A 17318-nucleotide genomic window follows, 5' to 3' on the forward strand; every position below is an offset into this window, starting at 1 on the left:
GTGAGGGCCAACATACTCGCCCATGTAGCCCTTGGAGGTAGAGTGGAAGGAGGCAAGCTCCACGTTGCTGGAGTACTCGGGCCCCATCTCATAAAGCACCTTCTTAAAGGAGTGGAATCTGCAGTCCGGAGAGTACACATTGTCCTGGTACACCTGGGGGAGAGGACAGGATGGGGACAGTCACCCACATTCCCAGAGAGGCCTGAGTCCATGCAGGGAGGGCACAGGTACTCAGGGCCAACCTGCAGTCAGGCTGTGTGCTGTGAAGCCCATTCCAGGAATAAGGCAGACATGCCCGAAGGAACCTTCTAGAACAACCATGGAGAAAGGCTTTGGGTTGTATGCCCACTTGATTTCTCCCATTCACCCACATTCACCTCTACCCAACTTCCAGATCTCCTTTCTACCTCATCTGACCAGTGATAATGTCAGGACTACTACCTGCCCAAGCAAGTTTCCTCCCTGAATGTTTACTTCTTTCCATAAGATTAATAATGAGCAGTTCAGGGACACCTGTGTGGCTCAGTTGGTTAAGTGTCTGACTTAGGCTCAGGGCATGATCACACTGTTCATGAGTTTGAGCCACACATCAGGCTCTGTGCTGACAGCTTGGAGCCTAGGAGCCTGCTTCAGATTTTGTGTCTCCCTCTCTCTCTCTCTCAAAAATAAACATTAAAATTTTTTTTTAAATAATGAAAGTAGTTCATGGAGCTATCACCTGACTTCCCTACTTGAAGAGCTAAATGAGTTGCTCTCCTGGCCTTTTACAACACCTACCCCATTTGGAACTATTCTGTATTTCTATTCACTTCACTGTCAGCTTTCCCACTAGACTGTAGACATGAGCAGTGCCCACACATGCTTTGTTTTTCCCTGTCCACATAGTCTACACTCAGCAGGCAAGCACCCTCCTCTGCCCTTGAAGATGAACTTCCCACACCCATTTCAGAGATCAGGGAAACTGACATCTCCAGGTCACTGTGGGGCAGTGGGAGGGTCAGCCCAGCTCCATCTTCAATGGGCCAGGCACACTCCTCCTTCTCTTCCTCCTTCATGCCCTCTTCTTCCTGGACTTCAAGGGGAGGAGTTTTGTGAACCTGGTCACTCTGCTGTCCCTTCTCTCCTTCAGAAATGAAGATTTTTAACACCTGACACAAATATAATCCTGTATGTTAACTATACTGGAATTAAAAAAAAAAAAAAAAGAAAAGAAAAAGGAAATGAAGATTTTTAGGCCCATCTACTAACCATGGAAACAATTTGGTACATAAGTTATGTGTATATGTAGGGGGGTGTTAATGAGCAAAGAAATGAAACCAGTGTGCTAGAAGCTACTACTAACCAGAAATCATGCAGAAATTAAGAAGTGAAAAGAGAATTTGACAGGCCTTGAGTTTCTTCCCTTGCAAAGCAGGAAAAGAATGGGCAGCCTTGGCTCCAGAACTGGGGTTCAAAGAGTGACAATCATGAAGTTAATTAAGATTTCCCCACCTCCCCTCACAGGCTGCATTGAGGACTAAATGAGATGGTAGATATGGAAGCAGAGGAGGCACAAGAACACAGCATTATGTCCACCCAGCACCCACTCTCCCTTCCTGAGAAAGAGTTCTCTGATTTCCTCTCAGGGAACACTGCTCCCGGGCTCAGGGAAGAGAGCTTGCTCCCTGCACAGGGCCTGGCTAATTTGCATATTGCAACCACTTGCCACAGTGATTGGCTCAGCAGTGGGTGTGTGATTCAAGCTGCATCAATGAGGCTCAACTCCAAGACTTTTGCTAGAATCACCAGGAAGAAATTCTCTTCCTAGGCTGGGAAGATAGGCTGTGAAGGCCTAAGTGGAAGGAGAGAGAATCTGAGGGATATGGTTGGAGTCCCTGGACTTAGCCCCACACCTGTTACTCCACTGCCTTTTTTCTTCTTAAGTTTATTTATTTATTCTGAGAGAGAGCGAGCTAGTGAGCATGAGTGTGAGGGGGGCTGGGGGCCGGGGAGCAGGAAGTGGTGGCAGAGAGAGAAGGAGAGAGAATCCCAAGCAGGCTCCACTATCAGCGTAGAGCCTATGCAGGGCTCGATCTCACAAACCCTGAGATCACGGACCTGAGCCAAAATTAAGAGTCAGATGCTTAACCTCCTGAGCCACCCAGATGCCCTTCTTTTTAAGTTTAAAGTGGTTTAGGTTAACTTTCTGAAATTTATAGTCAAGAATCCAAACCAATAGAGGGATGATTTAGGCCGCAGCTTCATAGGTTGTTAACATCCTCCTTGGTTGGAAACACTCCTCCAACACCTACAGAGTTCCATGTGGTACAGAACAGTCAAGTCTGGCTCCCTCCCCCTAGAAGAGAAACCTCAGCCTCACTTCTCATGGAGAAGAGAGCTGAGCAACTCTTACCTCATCAGCCAGAAGAAAGAGCTTCTCTTCCCAGGCAAAGTGAATCACATCTTCTATGCACTTTCTGCTTTGGACCTGTCCTAAAAAATCCCCGACAAAACCAGAATGTAGCTTGAAATGCTGTTTAAACTGTCCCTAGGTAAGAATCCCACCCAGAATCACTCAGGTATCCTATGTTCCTGCATAACCCTTAGGGACCACCCAAGTTGCTGTGCCTAATAAATAGGGTGTAAGTCAATGTCTAGGGACTCCTGAGTGTCAGCCCCTTCTGTCTGACTCACTTACACCAGGTATGTGGGGGGAGAAGTGTTTCACACTCAATTTCTTTGTTATTCTTATGAGAGATGTGTGTGGGCAGGTCGTGGGATGTGTTTGTGCTGGAGGACAGTGTCTTAAAGAACAGGAAAATAAAAGTCAAGGGGTTAAATCAATCAGCTCTGAGCCCCCCTTACCAACCAGACGAACAGCAACCAACAGAGAGAATCACACTGGCTGATGGACAGTTACCACAGCTTCCCAGGGAGGCACACACAAGCCCCATGAGGCAGGGACAAGGTCTGTATGGCTCATAGGGTATCCTCAAAACCCATACTCAGCAGGTGCTCAGTAAATATTTGCAGAGTAAGCACTAAATGAACAAGCCTGTGCATCAGCTCTGGTGTCTCCTGTTCGTGGCCACATGGGAACTATGTATGCATCACTGATGATGATGGGGAACACTCTACAGTCTTCCTTTTCAAGGTCTCCCCTTGAGCACTTGACTCAACACAAACAGTGGAAACCACCACCACCCATTTAACAGAAATGAGCACAAATAGCAAAATATTACTCTACCAGTTCACCAGAAATGCCATGGGCTTAGGTGGGGAAGAAACAAATGCAGCAAGATGGAAACAGAAACTTTCCCCAGAGTTTCCTGAGACCTGCTATTGGTGTGGCACTGGGGGTTATCAGTGGTGCTCATATACCTTCCAGAAAAGCACCACCACAGACAGGCTCACTGACTGCTTAAAAAGGCTATTTTTTTTACTATGTATATATGCATCTCTATGGATATTACATATAGCTCTGTACATACATGTGTACGTATATGCATAGGTACTATTTACATACATAGAGTATGTTGCCTTTTTGTTAAAAATAAAAACACCTATATTCTTCTATGTGTGAGAATATCAAAGACATATCTGGAAAAAAATAGATCTATTTTATAAGAGTACAGTATGATTCAGCTAGGATCTTGGCCTTGAACTATCTAAGCAATGAACTAATTCCTTTACTAAAGGTCAATTCCCTTATGAAAGATCCAACTTTTTTCTTCCCAAGCAACCACCAAACCAGGCTTCCTATGAAGCTCAGGGTTCTGGGATTCTAGAAGGGAGGCAGCCCAGGATTCTACAAGGAACCAGCCACTGTTACCACTGACTGACAGGTGCTGGTTCTCCAGGGGGCTGAACCTGCCTGCAAACCCTACTGCACTTGCCATTCCATGCCTCTGATCCCACAAACTATCCTGTTAGAATGCAAGCAAAGATTTGAGCAGCAAGAATATCAAAACCATGTGCACATAATGCCAAGGGGAGTGCAAAGAGGAAGTAAGCAATGACCAGGGCCTCAGAAAGACTGTAGCTCAGTAGAGGGAATGGATACACTATATGTAAATAATCCCACTGATGTGTGCAACGCAACCCTGAGGATGAGGACAGAGCTTATTTCTCTCCAGTGTCTGGGAGTCACTCAGAACATGCCTCTGAGCCAGTAGATGGACAAACACATACAGTGGTATAGAAAGACAGTCATAAATGGCATTAGAAGGCCAAGGCAAGCTGTGCCCAGCAGGGGGAGACATGAGACTACCTCATAGAAGGGATGACTTTGACACAGAAGGCTGGAGAGGGGTCTTCCAAGTGCCTCTCACTAGAGGCCAGGTCAAAGGAAATTTCTGGCAACCAAAGAGAAAATCTGTTGCTTGTCTGCCCAGTGTCTTTCCCTTCTTTGAGTGACAGAGCTCAGCTGTTCTGTGGGGAACTGCTTCGCTCTGCACTCCAGCAGGGCCAAGGGACACAGACCTGGTCACAGTCTTAGCGATATGACTGGTTCAGAGATGGGCTGAAGACCCAATCTGGGCCAAAGAGAATCTGGTCTGGAATTTTTGTTAAAACTATGGGTGAAGCTCTCTGCTGAGGTTGCTCAGCTGGTGGGTGGTTGGAGGTGCTGAAGGTCATTCCAAGGACAGATCCTTCCTGAGAAGGACTCCAACTGAGACCTGGGAAATGGACCGAGGTCCTATGACAATGATGCTGATTCAAATGTGCTCCTTCACCCCTGGACTTCACAGTTCTAGGACCCAATCTCTTTGGTCTTGAGCTGGGTTTTTATCTTGGAACCCAGAGTCCTGGCTTAATATCCCACTCCATTTTCAGCCTAAGTGGTCAGTGTATGGTCCAGATACATGGATGATACATGGCCTTCACTGGAGGTTTCTATTAAGAGCTCACCGATTTTCACACATTTCAGGCCCCAGAGATCAACACCAGCCTCTGCCCACTTATAGTTACTCTAAAAATTACTCATATTAATGTACATTCCCATGATTCCTTTATCTAAAATAGTAACGTCTCTGATGCAATTATTTCTTCCCAGAGAATCTGGTGAAAAGAAATGCATAAACACCTGGCCTTAGACGTTACCAACCTTGTTATATAAATGAGGTATACAGAGTATTTCCCAAGATGTAGGACCTGTTACTCTACATTGGGACCAGTAGCAACAGCATCACCTTGGGAGCTCATTAGAAATACAAACTCTCATGCCCCAACTTAGCCTAACTACAACAGAATCTCTTGGAGTGGGGTCCAGCAGTTTGTTTTTTAACAAGCTGAAGTCTGAGAACCACTGTCCTAAGGTGGTGGTTCTCATCATCAGCCGCAGGGAATACTGATGCCTGGGCCTGATCCCCAGAGATTCTGGGATGCAGCCATGACTCTGGCATTTTTAAAAGCTCCCTTTGTGATTCTAATGTGCAACCAGGATTGAGAACCCAGCTGTAGTCATTTTCCTATTGCATTAGGGTTAGAATCTGCATTCCTACCCCCAGGGAGCTGATGTAAATAATGAGTGTTACAGCCCAGCGCACCCATTTTCTGCACTCAGGAATTCAAGTGGTGCTTTCAGCTTATTGAAGCATCATTTAATGTTCCAAAGAAGCAGATTCCACAATCAACTCCAACGCATTTTGGCCCTGACCCAATTTATCTCAACAAAGGAGGAAAGAGGAGCCCTTGTTCTCAGCATCCAAACAGCACTGGGGGTAAATGAAGCCAGCAGCCCAGAAAGATCTAAACAGGCAGGGCTGGATTTTAAAGAAAAATATGCAAAATTAGGAGTGCTTTTCAACTTCTGGAAACAGGTGTTTTTTTGTTTTTTGTTTTTTTTCAGTTTATTTGCTTTTGTTTTTAATAAGGCATTTCCTTTTCAGGTCTCAAAGTACACAGTAATGCTGTGTCAAAGAAAAACAAAAGCACACACCAGCAATCTGAAAACTGGTTCAGAAAAACAACTAGGAATAAAGTAAAGGTAAAATGAGGCCTATGATTAACGGCGGCAGGTTGTAAGTAACCTCAAGGAGATTCTTTGCAAATGTAAGAATGGAAAAAAGAAAAAAAGCTAGTCTTAATAATGCAACTCTGTCCAAAAAAAATGCCTGCATTTGCTCATCTCCTAAGGTGGCCTGCAGCAGATTTTATGGCTTTATGTTAGCAAATCTGGAACTGGATTGGGAAAATGGGAGCAAAGAGAACAGCACATTATTTACTCTTTAGTGTCCAGAAGTACATGGGCTGCCCTGCCCCCACCCCCTAAGAAAGTGCAAAGCGAAGCACAAACCTGTAGGGTTCCCGGGGTTGATGATGCACAGCACCTTGGGGTCACAGTGGTCTTTGGCCTCCTGCACGGCCCGCCGGAGCTCATTCACATTTAGGGCCCAGCAGTTCTCTTCATCCAGGTAATAGTTCACCTGGATAGCATCGAGCTCAGAGATGACTGCTGAGTAGAGGGGGTACTGTGGGATGGGGATCATGACGCCGGTGCGTGACTTGCCACCCCCAGAGACCAGGATCTTCAGAATTGTCTGCAATAGAGAAGTCATGTCTTCCAGGAACACCACCACTCTGCACCCTTTGGGGGCTACCAGGCAGACACTATGGGAGACCCCACCCCCAGCCATTCGCCAGCCACCCTGCTGTCCACCTGCGTGCAGCCCACATGAGCCTCTTGGCTTCCCTGAGCCTCACTTTCCCCATCTGCAAAATGAGGTCTGCTATGAGGAATAAACAAAATGAAATGCTTTAACATTCTTAGCACAGTAGTTAAAAGACTCAATGCTTCTACTTTTTAAAGAGGCCTTCTAAAGCAGTGGTCCACAAATTGGCCCTGTCTCAGAATTACTCTGACCTCAGCCCTTAAGTTCATTCCGTCTGTCCTGGCAAAGAGGAGCGGCAGGGATCTGTCTCATTAGTAATTACTGTTGCCCAAGGTTGGACAGGCCCCTGAACAAGGGATTGTCGAACTGGAAGAAAATACCCATCTACTACCAGCAGGTGGTGCTTCAACCTGGTTGTTTCCACAGCTGCATGGGCTCAAGGTTTGCAGGACTCCTGAGAAACCAGGCCACGTGAGTCCTATGGGCTACTGGTGGACGTGACAGTAGTTCATAACAAACCCTCTTCTGGCAGAGGCCCCACCTTACACACAGGCTCAGTTCCTTGTTTCAAGAGTGTCAACAACTTGATTCTTTTCCCTAAATCTTGAAGATCCCTCTCTCCCTGCTCCAGGACATCTGTGTAGGTGGGCTTCTCTGGGAATCACAAGGGGCTGACAGCAGAACACAATGGAATGTGCCACGGTTAGAAACCTGAGCCCCAGTACTCGAATCCCAGATGGCGCAAGAGGCTGACTTAAAGCCTGCAGACCACTTAACATTACTGGTCCTGTTTCCTCACAGGCTCCAGTAAGAGTCTAATGCATCTGAAAGGTTTAGGGAAAGGATTAAAGCACTCAACAAACATTAGAAACAAGAGCCTTGGAGGTCAAAAGACAAAGATAACCATTAAAGGAAAGATCAGCACACACTCCCTAAGGAGGGAAAATAAGTGAATTGAAGGCACCCAGCACTGATTAGGCACAGGAAGGAGCATGCTACATGGGAATGGAACACAGGTCCCTTAGACCTAGGACTTCAGACCCCTTCTGCTAAGCACACTTTGATACCAGCACCTCCTCACTCCATCCACAGCTGAACCCCAGTCCAAGTCACTTCTTCCCCCTCCTCCTAAACACTCCCTCACACTGATCATGCCCCTTCCCTGCCAAAGTTAAAACATAAACCTAATTATCTGTCTTACATCACTCCCCCACCTTCAGATCCTTCAATGGACACTGTTATTAGGACAATGACCTAAATCCTCAGAATGGCCACAGAAGCCCTTTAGGTCTCCAGCTCCAGTTGCCTCCCTAGCCCATTTCTGGAAATTCTTGCCCTTGCTACATGTGCTCATTCACTCCAACTCTCCATTTCCAAACACAAAGTCTCCTTCCAGCTCATGGCCTCTGCACATGTTGACCTTCTGTTCCAAAAACACTCTGACCCCAGCCTCCCCTATTCACACCTACATATCCCCCAGATCTCTGCTCCTCCATTCTTGGAGAAACCTTTCTGCCCCCCCACAGCCATTCCTGCTGCCTGCTGCCCCTCCTGTAGCATTTTGTCCTCTTCACCCAGAAGAGAAACTGAAAGCGTGTGATGAGACATTTATTTAAGTGATATGAAGGCTAATCTGATCCAATACAAGTGTGTAAGCAGAGGCCAAACATGTTTGGTTCCCACGGTGTCCCCAGCACCTGGTACAGTGCCTGGCAGAGAAGGAACACCAGTATGTACCTAGTGAGAGAAGGGCCAATGCACCCTGTAGTGCCCATGGCTCCTCTCCAGTGGGACCTGCAGGTGTGCACTCTGGAGGGACACCAAGGCTGTGGGGGTATCCAGCTTCAAGGCAACTGAACAGGGGAAGGACAGCAGCACGGGGGAGACAGCAGGAACCAGAGGGTAGCCAACCGCTCCTCCCAGGCCCACGTCCCTGCTGGCAGGCTCACATGCTTGGCCCTAGTATTCAAGGCTACTCTTCACATGGGTGAACACTAGGTACCACATACAGAAATGCCGTCACTGGCTCCAGTGGTTAGGTAAATGTTGTCTGGGTCTGCAGGCACACCGCCGTCTCTCCTGGTAATGTAGGCAGCCACGTCTTCACGGATGCAATTGACGCCCTGGCTAGCACTGTAAGAGCCTGTAAGACAGTAAATAAGACAGTGACTAGAGAGGCAGGATGACTGGTACTATGGAGTCTCTGCGCAGCTCTGCTACATCTCTGACATCCACGTAATTAGCTAGGGTGGGGTTGGAGAGGTCTTGGACAGGACCCAACTCCCACTACTCTAGGCTGTGGAATTGTAACCAGCTGTTTAATCTCTTATCCAGGCTTCATCCACCCACCCTCTCATTCATCAATCCACTCATCTGCTATCTATCCATTCATCCATACATCCATCCACCTGTCATCCATCCATCTACACATTTGTTCATCTACCCCCCCCACTCATTCATCCACTCAGTATTCACTGAGAACCCATTATATGTCAAGCATTATTCTAGGCCCTGGCTTCCCATCAGTTAAATGTGCCCATACCTGTTTTATCCACCCTTGTGGGATTTATACACGTTCTACAACAGTATAAATCATTTCAGCTGGGCTTGCTGTGTCTTTATCACTGCTGCCTACACACAGTTCCACAGAACCTGGAAGAATGGGTCGACCCAAAATGGCACCAGCTGCCAGCCCCAAGACACCAGAGCCCTGCTCAGTACTAACCACAGATCCCCAGGGCTGCTGGGCATGACTCCCCTACCCCTACACCATGTCAACAATTACCTTAGGCTATCATTTGGATTAAAATCCAGACTACCACTTACGTTTAGTTCAAAAACAGGCAAAGCTAATTGACGGTGCTGGAAGGTAGAACAGTGATGACCACTCTGGGGTGGTGGTATGACTGCCAAGGGGGCACAAAGCAGCCTTCTGCAGCCCTGGAAACGCTCAATGTCTTGATCTGGGTGGGGTTACACAGGTGTACACATGCAAAAACTATGTGAGCTGCACATTAATATTTGTGCATTTCACTATAGGTTTGCTATACCTCAAATAAAGAGGTGGGGTTATTTTGTTGGGTTTTTGTTTTGTTTTGTTTTTAGGTCAAGCCACTGTTTTTAGAGAGAATTTGAAAATAGGCACATGCACAAGATCTGGTAGGCATCTCAAAGTGGTGAGCTGAACTCTCTGGGGAAGTGGACAGGAGGCTGGGGGTCAGAGGTGGGAGGCAGATTTTTCACCCTCTATCTTTTTACACCATTTATATTTTATACCACACTTAAAAAGAACCAGCCTATTCCTTCCAAGTCTACTGCAAAACCACCAACAGGAGGCGGGATGCGGCTTCTTTGGGCCTCAGTGGCTATCATTCCAAGCCCTGCACCCTGGAGGAACATGGTTTGAGGCTGCACTGAAGAGGGCCAGGCAAGCTCTGCCTCAGCCTCTCCTGGAAACTGGCTCACACTTCCCCTCTGACCAGCTATAAAATGGAGGGGGAGGAAGAGGGAGGCTAAGCCAATTCTCAAAGGTTCATAGGCAAACATTAACATGTATTAAATCTGGGTGGTAGGTGTGAGGTCTTTTGTTACATTACTTCCAGTATTCTATTGCAGTTGAAATTTTTGGTAAATTAAAACAGTGAGAAGTATAAATGCTGGTGTTAGAGAATCCTTCCTCTACTGAGTGACTTACTTATTTCTGAGCTCCCATGCTCAGAAACCTTCTAGGATTCCCTATTTCCCTAAGCCTTCTCTCAATGCCCTCTTCTCCACTCCATGGGGCAAAGCCTCCCTTTCCTTCCTGCCTCCAGCTCAACCACTTCCTTGAATTGCCAGGCCTTCTGCCATTGGCAAACTACCTGTTCCAGGAGCCCATGACCTTCTACCCTTTTCCTTTAGCTTTTCTGTTATGATCTGAACCACACTGGTCCTTCAGAGCTCAATCTAGTCTCTCTCCAGAAGGCCTGTCATACCCCACCCCCAGACTCTCTCCTGACATGCAATTTCTCCAGTTATTTTATTGTATACACAAGAAGCCCTGCCTCTCCATCTTGACTGTAAGTTCCCTGAGGGCAAGGGCCTGATTCTTCTGTGCATCTCTGCTACAGCACCTCTCCTCCTGCTTGGCCCACCCCACCACACCCCTGCTTAGGGCCCACTGCACTCAAGCTGATAGCAACATGCCTCCCATGGTCTCCAGACGGTCACCATCACCCCTACCAAACTTCCCAGCCCCATCACATACTGCCCCATCCAGAACTCTTCACTTAATCACTCAGTTCTTAGACCTCAGGACCTTTGCACACACCATTTCTTCTGTCTGGTATGCACTTGCAGATTCTCTATTTCTCAACCTCCACATGAATTTGAAAGGTATTTGCTCCTTAAACCTTCCCTGGATGAGAATCCCTTGTTAAAGCCCCATAGCTCTCTCCTTTTTCTCTAAGAACTCATGAAAACTAGAACATTTTTTGTCCTGAATTCTTTTTAATGTTTGTTTCTCCCAAATCTGACAGTGAGTTTTGTGAGCATGGAAACTCCATTTACCTGGTTCACCAGTGTCCCTCAATACCTAGAGCAGTGCTCAGGAAGGGCTAGATAAGGGCTCGATTCCACCTTAATCCTACCTAAGATCCAAGATACAACTTGAGAGCAGAATTACTTGTCAAACAGATAATAAAGGAAACTCTAGTAAAAAGTAATTTTAAAGGGCACAATAAAAACATATCCAGGTGAGCTCTAAGACCTTGTGTGTGTGTTTAATAATCCCCACTTGGATCAGAGTAGCCCTAAGTACACTGACATTTTCCATTTCCTTTACCCTTATGGGCAGGCAGGTGCTCAGGCTGCCCAAGGCTTAGTGGACAGAGCACTACCCTCTGGATGACATTGCCCTGCCCCCTATAATGGACAGTAACTGGTAGCAACCCCCAGAGACAGGGCTTCTCCACACCTGACAGGAGGCTTTAGCATGTATGTCAACCTTCACAAGCCCAGGAGATGAGTACAAAGTACTTCCTAGTTCAAGGATGAGGAGAGGGACTCAGAGAGCACCTACCTCACCTATCTTCATAAAGTCCTCAGAAAGAACTCAGTGCAGGTCCCCCAAACCCCGACTTTCCTCTTGGTATAATACCCCAAGAGGAAACTCACAGCAACATGGCTTCTCAAACTCCTTCCTATAGCGTGCTTGACAGAGTTGCAAAAACTTGATGAGGCTTCCTACATGGAACAAAGAACTCCTCCTTCTTCCCCAGACATTCCCCTCAGACAAGCAGAAGGCAAACACTTCCTCCTCCTCTGTCTCCTTGCAGCTTCCAGGAGTCTTAGGCCCATGGCCAAGGGGTCTTTGAAAAGCACCTTTGTCCTCTGGGCTGGGCAGAGGGTGCAGGAGGAGAGGAGCCTGGAGGCCGGGCCTCTGGGCTTGTTGGGTGGCTCTCTACCAGCTTGTGGTTTAAGCCTTGCCACACAAGTGCTGGCCCACACCCTACCCAGGCTGACGGGCAGGAAAGCAAGGGGCAGCTGGCCCCTTCCTGAGAAAGACACCATTAAAGACAGTGAACAGGGCACCTAGGTGGCTCAGTCAGTTAAGCGTCCAACCTCGGCTCAGGTCATAATCTCATGGTTCAGGAGTTTGAGCCCTGCATTAGGTCTCTGTGCTGACAGCTCAAAGCTTGGATTCTGTGTCTCCCTCTCTCTGCACACCCCCCTCCAAATAAATAAACATTAAAAAAAAAATGACATTGACCAGACTTGGATAGAGGGCTAGTGGGGTAACCACGGCAAGGAAAGTAAGCATAGGGCTCTCAATAAAGGGAAAGAGCAGAAAAAGGGAGGGGAGAGGCAGAGAGATGGCAGAGAGGCCAAAGGTAGCTGATCCTCTGCTGAACAAGCCACAAGAATCCCTCTCCCACATTCTAGTACATTTAGGCATGTGTCCTAAAAAAGCACTAAGAACAACTGTTTTTCTTCAGGTGAGGAAAGCTGGATCCCCTGTGTAGGCTCTGGGCAAAGGAATGGGGCAAAAACAAACTGAACAAAGAACATGAGATGAGAACAAAGAGCCAGAGGGCCAGAGACCAGAAATCCATCTCAGCAGCAAAGGGAGAGAGAATATCATTTCCACATGTACAGGGACCAACTTCTGGGGCCTCCTCCATGGAGCCCTCTGGTGCCTGGTGTGCCCCCTCCATAAGGAGGCAGATGGCCAGACATGGGCTTCCGGCAGAGAGGACCAGAGGCTGGGGTGGTGGGAGCATAGCCAGAAGGAAGGAAGCCACCAAACAGGGGTCACAGGCATCTCACAGCACTTCCCTTCCCCCATAACTGACCACCACTTCCTGGATGCTGGGTGGGGGCCATAGACAGGCAAGAAGGCTGGACAAAGCCGCACACTGAACTTTACCCAGCCGCCTGTCACTGAGGCCAGTCACTGGGTTAAACCCTCTCCTCTGACAGAGGGCTCAGCTATCCAAGCTGGCTCCCAGGTGTAACACCAAAACCCAGGCAAATGTAACCTCTTGTACCTGATGTGCCCCGACCTACTAAAGAGGAACTGACCTCACTGCTTACCTAACAGGAGGTTAGCAGAGCACAGACAAGAAGAGGAACACTATTTTTCCTTTACTCTGCATGTCATCATCCCATGCACATTCACACACTTACACGAATATCTCTCCATTCGGGACCACGGCCCAAGCCCAGGCTCAGAACACACTTTCATTTCACACCCTCTGGGACCTAGCCAGTCAGGGGCCTCACCCAGGCTGTTTCCGCCACAAGCCTGCAGGATCCTTCGTGCTCGTTTCTTAGCATCTTCTGGGAAGCTGGGGCTGTCCAACAGGTTTGGGTAGGTACAGAGTGCCATCACCTGGGGGAAAAGAAGTGCAGCTGGGCTCCTAGCACCCCCCACTCCAGAGCCCCAGGAGAGGTAAAGATGACAACTCAGGGACATGCAGCAGACATGCCCCACAAGGCCTCCAGCCAGCAGGGGGTTGGGGGTGGGTGGGGAGGAGCACACTGGGCTCTCAGGAGCAGGAGAGATGCTGAAAAGTGGGGTATGTCATGACCTGGGCTTGGGGCCCAAAGAGGGTCTTCCAGAAGAGGAGCCAGGGGACAGTCCCTGGCACCAACTCTTCCAAAAAGGACAGGAGTTCACACACCAGGGGGCTCCTGAGCAGGAGCCAGGACTGAGCAAGCAGGTGAGCCCCAAGTGACAGGAACATAGGCCCCTTCCTAAATCACAAACTGACTGTACCTGATCCCCATGCCCCAGGCCCCCTTCCCCTTTCTCACCATCATCCCCTTTCCTGGCCAGAATCAAAAGCCGATCAGCTTTCTCATCTCTATAACAGAGAAAATCACTCTAACCTCGCAAATTAAGAGGATTAAGCAAGGAAATGTTTGCAAAAGTGCTGGTAAACCCCAACTCACCGGGCAAGTCTAAGCTGGCAGTTTAGGAACTGTGCCAGGACCACTAAGGGGAGGGTGGGGCTCACAGCTTTGACCCCAGCTGGGTGACTTCAGGCAGGTGCTGGCTTTTTGGAGGCTCACTCTTCTTCATTTGTGCAATGGGTAGTGACCCAGCCAGCGCTCCTCCCAGGGGCACTTGTGAAGGGGAGAGGAGATGGGTGAAGGTTGCAGGAGGCCAGCGTAAGGTGGGAGAGGCTAGGCTTGCCATTGCCAGTGGCAGAGCAGGATTTGGGAACATGTCAGCCAGACGGAAAAGGCTGAGGCAACAGGAGCCTCTTCATGCCCAGAGTCTTAGGCATGTGTGGGGAACATGTTTTGCCTCTCCCCGCCAAAGCTGCATGATTCCAGGACAACCAGGGCCCCCCAGCCTCCTCCTGCCTCCACTTCTCTGGCAGAGCTGCTCTATTTGGTCTGATTCATTTCCTCATCCTGGGCCCAGTTTGGGGTCTCATATTCACAGGCAGCTGGCATGCTCCTGAGGTTAGCAGCAGTGGCCACAGGTGGGGAGGCCAATGGATGTCCTTCAGGTCAGTGCCAGCCTTGGTTCTTTTCCTCATACCCTGTGTGTGCTCCCTGAGCTAAGGTCCCCAAGCACCCCCACACCCCTCCGCCAATAGCAGGGCAGGGTCGCCCTCCCTGTATTGACCCCTGCAGCAGGAGACACAGCACTCAGCTTCCCTGCCTGCGCCTGCAAACCTTAACCACACAAGGACCATATTTTGCTCCAAAAAGGGCCCCAATTCTTTTCTAGGAAACAGCTTTCACCACAGCTGGTCTCCAGCCTCTGTTCAGGAGGCCCCATGGCATTCTCCCACCCTGTTTTTCCCCCTCCAGCCCACCAATCCCACAATTTCAGCCCATGCAGCATCCTTGTGGTTGGTGCTCAAACTGAAACATTAAAACTTGCCTCCTGGAGACCTCAGGAACAAGCTGGGTCACATCAGCAAGGCAGCCAGGAGAGCAGCAAGTGACAGTGACCACCAACCCCACACTCTCCTGCTGAGCCAGGGACAAACACTTTACACTCATCATCGCAATGAGGCCCCCAGCTGGGCTCCAAGGCAGTGCTCTGGTGATCTTCACTTGCTCAAAGCCACACAGCTGGTAAGTGGCAGAGTCAACACTCAAACTCGGGGTATCTCACTTGGGAAGCTATATCTGGACTTCCACATACCACTCCAGGCTGCTTCTCTGATGCCCTCATCAACCAAGCTCTAAACTCAGTATCCAAGACCATGGACTATGGAAGGGCATGCCTGGGAGCCTGGTACACTAGAGTAACCCCAAAATGAGTCTAGGAATTATAGACAACTTTGGAAGGGAAGGAGGTTGAAGGAGAGACCCAGGGGACATCAGGCACTGGAGGGGACTGCTACTTCAATGGCACCTCCCTGTGAGATTCTGGTGCCTGCTGTGTCCTGAGGGGGCTGGAGAGAAATGGGCTGGTTCTACCAGCCTCTAGTTCCTTGCTCTCCCAGTAGCTTCTGCTCCTGAAGCCCAGCTTACCTGTCGGAGGAAGGTTATAGGCTGCTGGCCCATGGCCTGGGCATCCCCAATGTTGGCACGGATGACCTCAGTGAATGGTTTCTTGATACCCTGAGCAGAGAGAAGGCAACAGGTGGTTACTTGGAGACTTTCAGGTCCTGGATTCCAGAGGCCAAGCAATGCCCCCACAGGATATTAATAAACACTCCTATTTTGAGCCTTAGCAAGTGCCAGGCATACTGCCAAGCCCTTGACATGTCTAGCCCCATTTAACCTTAGCCACCACCCCCATGAAGAAGGACTGGTATTAATCTCATGTTACAAATGACGAAAATGAGGCTTCAAAAGGTTAAGAAACTTGCCTGAGGTCACTCCAAGATCACTCTTCTTAACCACTATGCTCACTGCCCTCCCCCCCACCCCCAACACCTTTCTGAGAAGGCTGGAAGAGCTCTCCGGCTGCCAAAGCACCCTGAGGTAGCTGCAGGTCCGGGGCTAGCCCACTGCAGCCTGGAAGGGCTGACTAAAAGAGGGCCATGGAGCAAACGTGGCAGGAGGAAGGCAGGGGTCAGCAACAGAGGCTGCCAAACGCCAGGGAGAGGATCCCACTACTTATCCCCAAGGCAGCTCCACCTTGACAGCCTAAATAAATGGGAGGGGCACTAAGGCACCCTCCCCTCCAGAAGACCCCAATCATCAGGGACCTCTCTGGTGGTTCCCTTGCAACCTGGCTTTGCAGAATAAAGAATGTGGGCTGATTTTTACTTAAAAAAAAGGTATAAAGGTATCAGGGATAGAAGACTGGCTGATGGACAAACTCACAGCCGCAGCCTGTGCAATGTACTTAGCACAGGAAGGAGGTCCCAGAAAGGAGGAACTCAGAGACCCCACTGACAGCACCATCACTGGGGGATGCCTGAAAGGCTCCTGACTGCTGCAAAGGAGAAAATGCACTTTGGATGGAGGATTGTGAAGACCTGGGAATGTGGGGATTCCACAGAGCTCCCTGATAAGTCCAGAATTAGTCACTGGAAGAGTAAGAATCAGCAGCAGATTCCAGGACCTCCCAGAGCAGCTGAAGGATTACCCGAGACAAACAGTACGAAAGCACGTGGCCGAGTACAAACATCATCATCTTACAAAGCCGGACCAAGGACGAGGCTGAGAGGGTCATGGTGGAGGAAGAAGGAGGTGGGGCAAGGAGGTGGCAAGACCGAGGAGTGGCCTGGATAGAAGGCCTGGCCACCTCATCTCCAGCTGCCCTTTCCTCAAGTTTCCTCAAATTTTAAACATACAATTCTATGGCTTTGACACTTGTCTTCTCTCCATTTCCCAGTGTGTGAATAAAAGCACCTTTAGAAAACTATTTTTTAGAATCAGTAATGTATACCTTAAGTAAAAAACAGTGGCCCTAAGGGATGAAAGTAGTTGGCACATAGTTTTTCTGACCCTCATCTGCCACCCCTAAGACCCTCCCATATAGAAATTCTCCAGCTGCTCTGGGGCAAAGAGACATGGGTGGCTGAGGAGGGTGCCCAGAAATGGCCCTAGACCTTCATAAATAGGGCTTGATAAGTCTCCAAAAGTTTCTGCAGGGAAAGTTTTAATTCTCTTGTGTCCCTTCTGAGGAGCTCTTTGGAGGTGGACAATACAGAAAGAGGTCCCAGGGTGAATGGGAGAAGCATTCAAAAGGTCCTGATGGCCAAGGCAAGGGGTGGCACCACCCTCTGCTCCAGGGGTAGGCCAGGAGTGAGAGCAGGCACCTTG

General features: G+C 48.9%; 1 protein-coding gene across 1 annotated transcript in view; it reads right to left on the bottom strand.

Annotated features, from left to right (window-relative positions):
• Positions 1–17318, bottom strand: part of GPT2 (glutamic--pyruvic transaminase 2) — a 34418-nt gene that overhangs the window by 10249 nt on the left and 6851 nt on the right. The window contains exons 3-8 of the mRNA XM_039241802.1: positions 15573–15662; positions 13356–13464; positions 8603–8736; positions 6278–6521; positions 2393–2472; positions 17–153 (exon numbers count right to left, since the gene is read on the bottom strand). Coding sequence (XP_039097733.1) covers positions 17–153; positions 2393–2472; positions 6278–6521; positions 8603–8736; positions 13356–13464; positions 15573–15662 — 794 coding nt within the window. The remainder of the gene's footprint in view (positions 1–16; positions 154–2392; positions 2473–6277; positions 6522–8602; positions 8737–13355; positions 13465–15572; positions 15663–17318) is intronic.

The sequence above is a fragment of the Hyaena hyaena genome, unplaced genomic scaffold (genome assembly GCF_003009895.1).
Source record: "Hyaena hyaena isolate Hyena2069 unplaced genomic scaffold, ASM300989v1 scaffold_7, whole genome shotgun sequence".
In the NCBI taxonomy this organism is placed as follows: Eukaryota; Metazoa; Chordata; class Mammalia; order Carnivora; family Hyaenidae; genus Hyaena; species Hyaena hyaena.